Source organism: Amblyraja radiata, chromosome 27 (assembly GCF_010909765.2).
Source record: "Amblyraja radiata isolate CabotCenter1 chromosome 27, sAmbRad1.1.pri, whole genome shotgun sequence".
In the NCBI taxonomy this organism is placed as follows: domain Eukaryota; kingdom Metazoa; phylum Chordata; class Chondrichthyes; order Rajiformes; family Rajidae; genus Amblyraja; species Amblyraja radiata.
The window spans coordinates 21,781,784-21,795,313 of NC_045982.1; the positions used below are offsets into that span (position 1 = coordinate 21,781,784).

The following is a 13,530-nucleotide window of genomic DNA, read 5'->3' on the forward strand; positions in this document are numbered from 1 at the left end:
GTTTCTTCCCAGAGGCCATTCGGACTGTAAAACCTATCTCACCAGGGACTAACTTTACTGAACGTTTTTCCTTCCAATATTTAATATGTAAAAGAGTATGTGTGTGTTTATGATTGTGTTTATAGTTTGTTTGGTTGTTTGTTTGTTTGTTTGTCTTTTTGCACAAAGTCCGCGAGCATTGCCACTTTCATTTCACTGCACATCTCGTATGTGAATGCGACGAATAAATTTGACTTGACTTGACAAAAAAGACACAAAGTGCTGGAGTAAATAAGCAGGTCAAGCAGCATCGCTGGAGAACAATGAAAGGTGACGTTTTGGGGCGATACTCTTCTACAGCCTGATTGCGGTAGGAGAGGAGTGAAGAGAAAGCTAGGGGAGAGGAGGGGCAGGACAAAGCCTGGTGACTGATAGGTGGATACATGCGAGGGGAATATTTTGAGGCAGATGGTTACTCCAGCACTTTGTGACTCCGTTAATGCCTTTAGCACTGCGAGTTCCAACTTGTTTGAAATTCCACCAAAATTACCGTTTAATTTGGGCCTGGAATAACAAACTGGTTAAACCAGGGTCTGGAAGTTAAGTTGGCATTTCCAGATGCATTTCTTTAAGGTATCAAGGAGCAAAATGAATTTTTACAATCCAGTTGTTTTCTGGTCTCTATTACGGATGGATGCAAGGCCCCAAAATCACATTGTGCCGTGCAAAAGGTTCATGTACTTTATGGTAAAAAAATTCTGAACAGGCACTCCTTGACCTACGTAATACGTGACTTAATCAAACTCACCCTTACATTTAATTCTTCCTACTGCAACTATTTTCTAAGTCCACTGCTCTATTTCGGAGTTGCGTGTCTCTGCAGCGGTGCATTACTGCAGCCACATGCAGTGCTCTGGTGGATGCTCGCTGCTCTGGTGGATGCTACTGTGCGTGCTCCACATTGGAGCTCCCATGTGGTCTCCATGTCCAATAATAAACGAATGCGTGCATGGTAGTACTTCCGTGGCCGACTTATATAACATCTTACTTACTCAAGGGTCCACGGGACACAACCTTTAAGTAGTTCAGCAGCTCAGTTACAGAAAATTGTTGTTACAGAGGTCACAGAAAATTGCAAATGAGCTCTCAGGAGTGTAAAGTGAATTAACCATATAACAATTTACAGCACGGAAACAGGCAATCTCGGCCCTACAAGTCCATGCCGAACAATTATTTTCCCTTAGTCCCACCTGCCTGCACTCATACCATAACCCTCCATTCCCTTCTCATCCATATGCCTATCCAATTTATTTTTAAATGATACCAACGAACCTGCCTCCACCACTTCCACTGGAAGCTCATTCCACACCGCTACCACTCTCTGAGTAAAGAAGTTCCCCCTCATGTTACCCCTAAACTTCTGTCCCTTAATTCTGAAGTCATGTCCTTTTGTTTGAATCTTCCCTATTCTCAAAGGGAAAAGCTTGTCCACATCAACTCTGTCTATCCCTCTCATCGTTTTAAAGACCTCTATCAAGTCCCCCCTTAACCTTCTGCGCTCCAGAGAATAAAGACCTAGAATTGACAGACAACACAACGCCGATGTCACTATCATGATGACTAATGAAAAAGTGTGCTTCACAACTGGCACTGAAGCAGGCCTTAAATGAGTGAAAAGCAGCCCATGTGTTAAAGGGACCATCATTGTGGCATGTTTTTAGTGCATATTAGAGTTATGAAATATGGAGGTATTGTTACTTGCATACAGAGTACTGGTGAGGCTGTGCCTGCAATAATGTACACAACTTTGATCCTTTTGCTATCAACCCCGAGGCACATGTGCTATGATTATAATGAATGGCATGGCAGGATTGAATGGCTCATTAGCTTTCTCCTGCTCCTATATTCTCAATGAAGGTGAGTGGTTGGACGGGACCTGACATGGCCAATTATAAACGGCTGACTCCAGTGTACAGAAACAGCATCCACAAGATAGGTGGCACATCTTTGACCCCCCCGGACCAAAGCTAAGAGATAGGAATTTACAGAAAGATAGCTGATGTCAGGGTTGCAAACTCCTCTGGTACTTCTGCTGCCCTTATTCCATTAAAAACTGAACTATTGGCAGACTTAGTCTGTGATCGTCAAGCTTGTGAACTTGAATAAAAGGCAGAGTTATTTTCAAGGTCAGTTGAGATGAACATCAATGCTGAAACCAGCAGCTATGTAGTTGAGAAGAATTATAGAGATGCATCAATGACAGAATCGGGTACTGACAGAGGTGGCTCACGCAATATTGCAGTGAGAGGTTCAATGAGTCAAACCCCAATGTTTGCAGATTGATGCAGAAAAATAACAGCCACTTTCACAGAAGTTCAAACAATTAATAAATGGGCACCAAGTGCTGGAGTATATCAATGTGTCAGGCAGCATCGCTTGAGAACATGGATAGGTAACATTGAGTTGAGACCCTTCTTCAGACTGATTGTTGGTGGAGAACGAAGAAGGCTGGAAAAGGAGAGAACCAGAACAAAGTATGGCAGGTAAGAGGTTGACATTGGCGAGGGGGAGGATCTGATAGGTATTTGGTCTCACTTTGGCAATGGAGGCCCAGGACAGAAAGGTCAGTGTGGGAATGGGAAAAGGGGAGTTACAATGGTCAGCAACAGGGAGATCCATTCGGCCTTTAGCTCCCAGTTGATAACCATTTTAACCCCCATTCCCCCAATGACGTCTCTGCCTTGGGCATCCTGCATTGCCAGAGTGAGACCGCATGCAATCTGGAGGAACAGCACCTCGTACTCTGGTTGTGTAGATTACGACCCAACAGTTTGAACATTGAATTCTCCGATTTTAGGTAATCTCTCACTGGTACCTCCCCTTTCCCCCCCAACCCTCCCCTCTCTTCCCTGTCACCCTCTTCCCTCCCTTGTGCCTCACCTACACTCCTACCTATTTCTCCCCTCCACTCACCCCTTTGCCACTTTCCTCCCTCTGGCTTTACAATAATCAACTGTGCAAACCTGTCTCGCACCATCCTTCCTGACCTCTGGCCTTTGTTCCAACTATCTGCCTATTAACTCCCCCCACCTCTTGTCTATGTTGACCTATTTACTGCCACACTTTGTCCTGCCTCCCCCATTTCCCAGCTTTCTTCTCCCCTCCTACAATCACTGAAGAAGGGTCTCAAACCAAGATGTCACCTATCCATGTCCTCCAAGGATGCTGCCTGGCCCGCTGAGTTACTCCAGCATTTTGTGTCTATCTCTGCTGAGTTACTCCAGCATTTTGTATCATTATGAGTATTAACCAGCATCTATGTCTGTGTTTGTTTCTACTATCATCAAGTGGATACGTTCAGACCAGGATCACACTTACACAGACAAAGCTGTTGCTTTATGCAGAAAAACTTGTTGTGCCATCTGTAGCTTCTCAATACATGTAGGAAGGAACTGCAGATGCTGGATTAAACTGAAGATAGATACAAAATGTTGGAGTAACTCAACGGGACAGGCAGCATCTCTGGAAAGAAGGAATGGGCGACGTTTCAAATTGAGACCCTTCTTCAGACTGTTTTCACACATTAAATGTTCTTATCTACAGTATGTATCTCCCTCTCCCCTGTCTGAAGAAGGGTCTTGACCCGAAACGTCACCCATTCCATCTCTCCAGAGATGCTGCCTGTTTTCCGCTGAGTTACTCCAGCATTTTGTGTCTAGCTTCTCAATACATCATTGATTTCCACTCAACTGTGGCAGAGCGAAGAAACAATGTGACATCGCCTCTGGACAGGATTGCTGGAGAAATGATATGTAGAAGGAGGATTGTTTTCATCATTCAATTTTTACCTGTTCTTGTCGATGTCGATTTTCACCTGTAATCCTACATTCGACTTAGCAGAGCCAAACGTTTTACCTCAGTTTACACCCTTGCATCATTTGATTATGATCACGGTTCCACGACTTTTGGTTTCCTCACTTAGAGGTTAAGGTCAGGTTTGAATGTTAAATTAATTTGGTTATAAAGAAAGAGGAAACTGATAGCCTATATTTGTATCCCCTACATTATTTGAAAGTTAAGTGAGATGTATAAAATGTTTCCAATGCAGTCTTAACTAACTGCATGTCATCTGCAATGGAAGTAACAAAGATCCAAGAAAGCAAACGATTCACAAATTGCAATTCAACAATATTACTTTCACAATCCATACAGTTCAAGGAAATAAATCATCTGTGAAGGTTCAAATGAGAAAGATAAACAGGCAAGGGATGATATAACAAAAAAGAACTGCTGGTGCTGGTTTAGACCAAAGCTGAACACAAAGTGCTGAAGTAACTTAGTGGGTCAGGCAGGTTGTCTGGAGAAAATGGGATAATGGAAAAGAAACAAAAATCCAATTTCTCCAGAGATGCTGCCTGACCTGCCGAGTTACTCCAGAATTCTGTGTCTATATCAGGCAAGGGCAGAGTTGTTTCTGATGAAAGTTGCCATAGTATTCACTTACAGGCCCCCATCTGAAATGAATTATAGGAACAACAAAGGCACTAATTTCAACATTTCTCAGCTCATCTGTTGTATGGCCCTTTCACTTTAAGTTTACCTCTGCAAAAGGGAACTGGAAAATCCCATGAAGCACTGTTGTGTGTGCTGACCAGGCAAGTCAACACTGCATGTCCCTCCAGGAAGTGGCCGACATTACAGCTGAACCGGATTTTGTCACCAATATTGAATGTGGTTCCCTGCTGCAATCCATTCTGTAACTTGCCAGGATTTCCACAAGTATGACTTGGCAATACTGAAAGAAATAAAAAAAAATATTTTATAACTGGACTTGTTGCTTTTAATTATCAATCGTGATTGTAATTTCCCAAAATTTGAAGAAATGGATTTTGAGTTTAAACCATTTAGGCATTTTAAATCTCAATTTGGGAACAAGCAGCACAACACCATATTTTAAAGAACAGTATGCTAGAACTGTAGCTATGACTGTAGTATGCTAGAAATGAACTGTATATCCACTGCAGTAGGTTTCCAAAATTTACAGGATTTACATAATCTCCTAAAAGGTTTCCGAATGTAGTACAACTGTAACTTTATTCATGTAATTCAATGTGATTGTTTTCATTAGTGTTATCTTCCCAACCAAACATTTTAAAGATTAATAGTCTTTAATTTTTACAAACGTTTGTTGTTTAGTTGGAGTACAATAAGCCAAACCAATGTAAATACATGAACATTTTAAGTGCCAATTAGCTGCAATACAATGTATGTTTCTGTTACCTTTTGCTATAGTTTAGAAGCCATCATTATGGAAGCTGGCCCAGCCCCAGACTGTATTGATCACCTCTGTGAATTACTGCTAATCGTGCTCATTTGCGGACTGTCACAGTGTCTCCAAAATATAACTTTTTATATTTTCAGGGGCACGGACAGAAAGAAGCATCTGTAAAATGCATTTTTACTTAATCATTGAAATGCTGACATTGTTGTACCAATAAAACGAGCAACAGATTCTGACCTGCTCTGAAAGTCATTGTCAGTTACTTAAAACTAGGCTGAAGCATTTGGAAGAAGTGAATGTGAGAATATGCAAATGACACACTGCAGCAGTGGTCAGGTTTGAACCTGGGCCATTGGAGTTGCAAGGTAGTAGCTGGGTGACCTATGCCATGGTGGAAAACATCTGCAGCAATGATGGTGCTGCAGGTGTGGATATTGTGACCTGTTTCTTTCTCCATAAATGCTGCCTGAACTGCTGAGTTTCCAACATTATTTTAATTCCAGATTTCCAGCATCTGCAGTATGTACTTTGCAGTCAGTTGGTGTGGGTGTTGGGGGGGGGGGGGGAGGGGGGGGGGGGGGGGGGGGGCAGGGGCTGGGGGGGGGGGGGGGGGGGGGGGGGGGGGGGGGGGGGGGGGGGGGATGGGTTGTTAGTTGTGTTGGGTGGGAGTGGTTTGTTGGGGGCCTAGGGTTTGGTATTGGTTGTGGGGTTCGGAGGGGGGGAAGGGGGGAATCATGTCACTCAGGGGAAAGAAGAGTATCCAGCAATCCAAATGTGGAGAAATGGATTCCAAATGTGGTCTGATGATACTCGATTTTGCTTTACTTTTTTGTATTTATCATTTATACTTTTGTTTTTTTTTACAGCAGAAGCATAATCTCCTTACATGTGTGTTCATTTCCTCATAATAAAAAATAAAACTTGTACAATATACAATTAAATTCAAAGTGAAAATCACAGACTTTGTTGAAATGTTATCACTTGATACAACTAAATATTTCATGAACCGAAACAATTTCTTGTCTCGTGAATTTATTTGATGTATTTGGAACAATTTCTGCAATATCACGTCTTGAAATCAACAAAGTGACACAATTAACAACGATGCCAAGGCTGTTTTAGATAACAGACTAATGGTGTGTGAACATTTATCTAATAACCATCACAAAATGATTTATTTCAAATTTGGATAAGGCCAACTTCAAGACAATGAGACAGATGGTAAATTCAGCATTCTTGCTTATGGACCAAATGAGATAAGATCAATGGGAGGTGCTGAAAATTAAAGTGACACAAAAACAGCTTTCATCTCCAGGGACCACAATTGTACATACCAAAAATTAATGTTATGAGGAACAGTATATAAAAAATAGTAAATGCATGCTAAAATGCAGAACATGGAGAGATGTAGAAATACACAGATGAAGCTGATAAAATTAAAGAGTCATAAAAGGGTTGTTTGAAAAGAAAATTGTCTGGGATACCAATAAAACTCAAAACTGGAGCAGTAATATGCTCACTCAAAACACTCAATGATCATTTTGTATAAGCATATCAGAACATTTTAGTTTGTTAGTGTAGAGATACAGTGTGGAAACAGGCCCATCGGCCCACCAAGTCCGCAACGACCAGCGATCCCCGTACACTAGCACTATCCTACACAATTGCAATCTTTACCAAAGCCAATTAACCTAAAAACCTGTACGTCATTGGAGTGTGGGAGGAGACCAGAGAACCCAGGTAAAACCCACACGGTCACTCCATAGAGACAGTGCCCGCAGTCAGGATCAAACCTGGGTATCTGGCACTGTAAGGCAGCAGTCACATGGCAGACGTTTTGAATAATTAACTTGCGTCGATACTGATAAGAGAATATGTTTAAGAAGGAACTGCAGATGCTGGAAAATCGTAGGTAGACAAAAGTGCTGGAAAAACTCAGCGGGTGCAGCAGCATCTATGGAGTGAAGGAAATAGGCAACGTTTCAGGCCGAAACCCTTTTTCAGACTGACATCAGATGGAAACTAACGGGCTGAGTGTTGGACACTGCTTCTCTCCCTGAAGAGCCCAACCTGCCCACATTTACCTTCACCAGGTATGACAAAGTCAACTGACTGCCCCTCCAAGCAACATCCCAGGATTAGGCCACCTGATACTCTGGCCCTGGATCACCCTCACAGTGCCTTTGGGCTTAATTGCCTCTGATTAACATTTTAAACTATTGAAATAGTTTAAAAAATAACAAATTTATATATGATAAATACAAAAAAAGTAAAGCAAAGACAAAATATCTTGAGCATTTAATTTTTATCTACAGGTCAGCATCCCAGTTCAAAAGCTCTGAATGCTGGTCTTTACGGCTGCAGGATTAAAGTATGATTGCAATTACAATGGTCAGATAGAATCTGATCACATTTGGTCAGTTCTGTGTAGAGTCATATAGCATGGAAACAGATCTTTCAGTCCAACTCGTCCATGCTGACCAATGTGTTCCAACTAAGGTAGTCCCATTTGCCAGAGTTTGGCCCATAACCCACTTTCCAACCCATGTACCTGCCCACATGTCTTTAAAAAGGTGTTATAATACCAGCCTCAACTTCCCCCTCTGGCAGCTCGTGCCATACACCCACCACCCTCGATGTGAAAAAGGTGTTCCTTACATCAGTTCTCCGCCCTGTTTCAACGAATGCAATCAACTGGCGTGCACAATCAAATAAGATCAAATAGAACAAGTTGTCCTACAACTTTAGGCTGTGCACGCCATACGCAAGAAGAAGCACAAACACTATCCTAAATGCAACAGACAATATACAAATGACAATTAAACGACAAACCCACATCTTTGGAGTGTGGGAGGAAACCGGAGCACCTGAGGAAAACTACGTGGTCACAGGGAGAACGTATAAACTCCTTACAGACAGCATCCTTAGGCAGAATGGAACCCGGGTCTCTGGTACTGTAAGGCAGCAACTCTACTGCTGTGCCATTGTACTAAACGTTGGCAAGGCAGCATTTTGGAGTATTGTGTTCAAATTTGATCCCCCCGCTATAGGAAGGATGGTATTAACGTTGACAGTTACTGTTGCAGAAATGGATGCCGATAAGTAGAGTGTGAAATTTTAATGTGTAAGTATCAAAGGTGATAATGATCAGACGCCTCGCTGAGAGAAAAATGTAGCCAAATCACAGATTTCCCAATGCTTTTTCTGGAATCGACTAGAGGATGTAGATTACCGACTCTTGTTCCTCGTACCCAACATTTTCAATGCTCCTTGATTTAGCTTTATGTCATGGATGGCTGATGTACAAATGGCAATTGTAATCATTTAAATGAGTATCACACCCTGTGAGTAAAGGTAAGTGTATTCAATTATTTAAATTATGTTTATATATTTTTAAAATTTTAATATTTTATATCAAAATATGTTTTTTAAATCATTTCAAATAATTATTTTTGGCTTTTAATTGTTAAAACCAAATTGAATAGTTTTTTAAATATGCTCTGACCAGTGGTGTTTAAAAATAGTTCATAGACCTGTAACAGATGTGAGTTTTCGAAGATCATCAGGGAAGAGATGTTAAGATGCCCATTAAAGATAGACGCAAAATGCTGGAGTAACTCAGCAGGATGAGCAACATCTCTGGAGAGAAGGAAAAGGTGACATTTTGGTTTAAGAGACCCGAGCCGAAACGTCACCCATTCCTTCTCTCCAGAGATGCTGCCTGTCTTGCTGAGAACCTCCAGCCTTTTGTCTAACTTAAGTGCAAACCAGCATGGGCGGAAATCCCGAGGGGGACAGGGGGGACACACGTTCCCATCATGTTTTGAGAGGTGGGGGACAACCCCGCCTATATTTTGAACTTCGGTGAAAAGATCTATGAAAAATCTCCGCTTTCCGCGAGACAGTGGGGGTGGGACTGATGATCGAGGGCACCGATTGGACAAGAGAGACGTCGGTCAGCAGGTAATGGTGGAGGGGGGTGGACATGATAATTCAGCGTGATGATTGGAGGAGGGAGGTGTCGGTCAGAGGTGACAGTAGGGGGTAGGACTGAGGATAGAGCGCAATGATTGGATGGAGACGTCCAGCTGGAGCAAAGATCATAGAGCGGAGCTTGAGTCGTCCCATTTGCGGGGCCTTTCATCGCCTGGTCCCGCGAGGCTTAAAATCGGCCGCGGGATCTTCCATCGCCCGGCGGTCAAATTGCTGCCTCAAGGCTCTCGATGTTGAAGCCCCAACCGGGGGATGGAAGATCCCGTGGCCGGTTTTAAGCCGCGCCGGGCGATGAAAAGCCCCGCGAACGGGCCGATTGAAGCCCCACAATTCAGGGCGGACGAAGCTGCTGTTGCTGGGGTTCGGAGTCGGTCACCAACCAGGTCAGCTCCCGATGTTACCGTCCACAGGGCCCATGGCCGAAGCCTCGTGTGTGCGTGCGCATGCGACGTCAATAAATTATGTTCCCATAGCGATTTCCACCCCTGCAAACCAGCATCTGCAGTTCCTTCCTACACAGTAAGATGCCCACTGTTCTGAGCTTACTTCATTTGACTGGATGCCTTTCCAATGCAAATGGTTAGCTCCTCCAGACATGGAATTTCAGAAAACACAAGCCAGAGTGGGCAGGCACTGCAGGCTTTGAATCTGAGTGTGATTGGATCCAGTTATTCCAGTACAAAGATAGTATTTTGGTGAGCATGGTTCAGAACATAGAAGAGTACAGCACAAAAACAGGCCCTTCAGCCCACAAAGTATGTGCTGAAAATGATGCTAAGACCAACTCTTACCTATCTGCTCAGAATCAATAGCGCTCCATTCCCTGCATGTGAATGTGCCTCTCCAAAAGTCTCTTAAACGCTGCTGATGTATCTACCTAAACCACCACCCCTGGCAGCGTGTTCCAAGCACTCACCACCCTCTGTGTAAAAAAGTTGCCCAACACATCAACTTTGACCCCTCTTACCTGCAAGCTATGTCCTCCAGTATTTGATTTTTTTCCATCCTGGGAAAAGGGTTCTGACTAGCTACAATATCTGTTTCTCATAATTTTATTTTCTTGTTTCAGGTCTCTGCGCAACCTTTGGAAATTCCAGAGAAAACAATCCAAGTCTGTTCAACCTCCCTCTGTCACTAATACTCCCTAATCCAGGCATCAATCTGGGAAACCTCCTCTGCACCCTTTCTAAAGCCTTCACATCCATCCTGTAATGGGACGACCAGAACTGCATGCAATACTTTAACTGCGGCCTATCGAGTAAAGCTACAGCATGACTTTCTGGCTCTTATACTCAAAGTAGGAGGCTACTAAAAACAATCCTTTAAATAGATTACAGCGCTGTAAATATCCTGAAATTTTAGCATCCAATATGGGTGGGAGGTTATAAGAATCTATGTTAACCTAAAGGAAGTATTTTCTTTTTAACCAATTACCCATGTTTGTTTTTAATCATCTATTATTATATAAAACTCTGTGGCTGCCGCCTGCCGTCCGGCTGCCTTTCTGCCTTTCGATTCGTTCCATCGTGTGATGTCACAATGCCCAATACTCGCAGATGTCCAATCGGAATGGCCGATGCTCGCAGATGTCCAATCGGAATGGATCCATTTACATGTACGGCTGTCGGCTGCATTTCTTCCTTTGATTCCTTGCCACGCCGAATCCAGACGCACAATCGCCGAGATCTTTTCCATTTCGGTAGAGATTTCACTTTTCTTTCTAAGTATCCGCTCCTCATTACATTTCGTCGTGTTTAAGTACACCTTTTTAATCAAATCCTTCTCCCCCCCCACCCCCCAACATTTCACTTTTCATTCCAACTATCCACTCCTCATTAGATTTCGTTATGTTTATGTCCACATTTTTCATTAAATCCTTCTCCCTCCCCCCCCCCCCCACTCACTCATTTTGTCGCCTCCTGCTGGCCAGCGACCATAACGGCTGCTGGCACCCGCATCTCGCCTCAAAGACGCCATTTAAAACCAGCCGCACTGCTCATTCCTGAGCCGCTTGAGTTGGAGGACCACGTCTCTCGTGGGGACTACGGGTAGGGAACGGCTGCGTTGGGGGAGCAGACCCAACGGGTCTGCCCTTGGTCTAGTACAACTATAATTATTTGCATGAAATTAAAGAAGACTGGGTAATCACCAGGGATCGCAGGTCACTCAAGCTCCGAGGTTCCATTTACTGCAGAAACCATTTACCGGTACCTCTCCTTGCTCTGGGATTTGTACCTTGTGCTTCAGGCACCTTGTCCTGCTATCAGATTCAATGCTGAATAAAGCTTGTGTCACAGTTTGATGGTCCATGTTGCCACAGGCTGACAGGTGTGGATAACCTCTAAAATAGTCCAAATGTTATGGAATTGGTGCAGGAGTCATGTGATTTACCCTTAAAATACTGGAGAAAAAGCAGAATCTTGACACTGAGACTTACTTATTTGTATGGAATGCACAGAGTTTTGCATTCTTTGCAGCAATAGATCACACACATACTTTTGCTGAGATGTTAACCAAATCTACCATTAAGATGAGAAAAACAAAACAAATATTAACCAGGCAAAGCCTGATGTGATCGGACTAAATTTCAGCACTGAAGTAAATCAATGACACTTTCAGTATCTTTAGTTGAGAGATACAGCATGGAATCATGCCCTTCGGCCCACCGAGTCTGTGCCAACCAATGATCACCCATACACTAGGACTATCCTACAAACTTGGGACAATTTGCAGAAACCAATTAACCAACAAACCTGCGCGACTTTTGAGTGTGGGCGGAAACCGGAGCACCAGGAGAAAACCCACGCGGTCAAAGGGAGAACGTACAGACAGCGCTCATAATCAGGATCAAACCCAGGCAGCAACTCTTCACTGCGCTACTGTGCTACCCTGAAGAATCCGTACTTGTTTGTTTGAATATTTATCATCAGATGTTTAAAAGTCAGATTCTTGAGACACAGTAAATGTTTGTTCCATTCAAACAACTTATGTTTGCATTTACATTTGTGCAGTTTTGCTGAAAAAACCCCATGCATTTAAATAGGGCTTTTCCCTAACTTCAATACATCCCCAACACATTAAAGCTACAGGGATACTTTGTGCAATGAACCTTGCTGGAAGGCACGATTATGGTTTGGTTTACACAAAGTGCTGGAGTAACTCAGTGGGATAGGCAGCATCTCTGGGGAAAAGGAATATGTGACATTTTGTGTTGGAACCCTTCTTCAGACTGAAAATAGGGATGGAATTGGGGATAGAAAAAGGCCAGAACAAAACATTTTCCTTCCGTCAGTCTCCCCCTTCTCCACATACCTTCAAGTCTCAAGAAAGATTCTGACCCGAAACATCACTTGTTCCTTTTCTCCAGAGATGCTGCCTGACTTGAGTTACTCCAGCACTTTGTGTTCATCTTTGACATAAACCAGCATTTGCAGTTCCTTCCCACACATATAGTTTGGTTTAGTTTAGAGATACAGCATGGAAACAGGCCCTTTGGTTGATCATCTAACACCCAATGGCTGCACATCAGCAAATTTGCATGTAGCTTGGTTCCACAGCAGAGAGAGAGGAAAAAACAGTACAGAAAAAATCTGGTGACATTTTAAATCAATTGCATTATTGTAACTGTATGATAAAGACATCAGCTTTAGGTTAGACAAATAATCCCAATGATCCAGGAAATAAAACAATTACCTCCAGTTTGCTAAAAACTTAGCCCAGGGGTTAGAAGCACTAAAGCACAAGAGAAATTGTTTCAATATAACTGGCAACCTGCAACATGAGAGAATAAATGTATATTTTCTGTTAAATTTATTACAGCATAATATTGCTCACCCCCTTTGCCTCTTGAGTATTTTTAGACTGGATTTTCCACATACAGCAGGCATCAGATGGGTTGGATAAAACACCTGCTTGCCAAGTGCCCACATAATTTCACAAGTACAAATGGTTGGGAAAAATCTCTCCATCTTACCTAATTTGCTAGTTTTCACTGCTCTAGCTACAGGGCAAAAGTTTCTAACAAAATCGCTCATGCAAAGACGCAGTGCCAACTATTTGATAATGCAATTGTTTGACATTCAATGGAGCTCAGATTTATTATCACTGGTTTGCTATGTTACACTAAACTCTGATAATTACGACAGTAAATTAACTGTGTTCACTTTAACATTGGCATCATTCCAAACCACGCTTTGCTTATAATAATGATTGTCCGATCGTTAACAAAATGCAGTAGATGTAACCTGCTGCATCTCAAATCAGAACATGTATCGGGA

General features: G+C 42.8%; 1 protein-coding gene across 1 annotated transcript in view; it reads right to left on the reverse strand.

The window, feature by feature from the left end:
• LOC116988220 (CUB and sushi domain-containing protein 2-like) overlaps positions 1–13,530 on the reverse strand; it is a 517,997-nt gene that overhangs the window by 15,228 nt on the left and 489,239 nt on the right. The window contains exon 4 of the mRNA XM_033044775.1: positions 4,580–4,774. Coding sequence (XP_032900666.1) covers positions 4,580–4,774 — 195 coding nt within the window. The remainder of the gene's footprint in view (positions 1–4,579; positions 4,775–13,530) is intronic.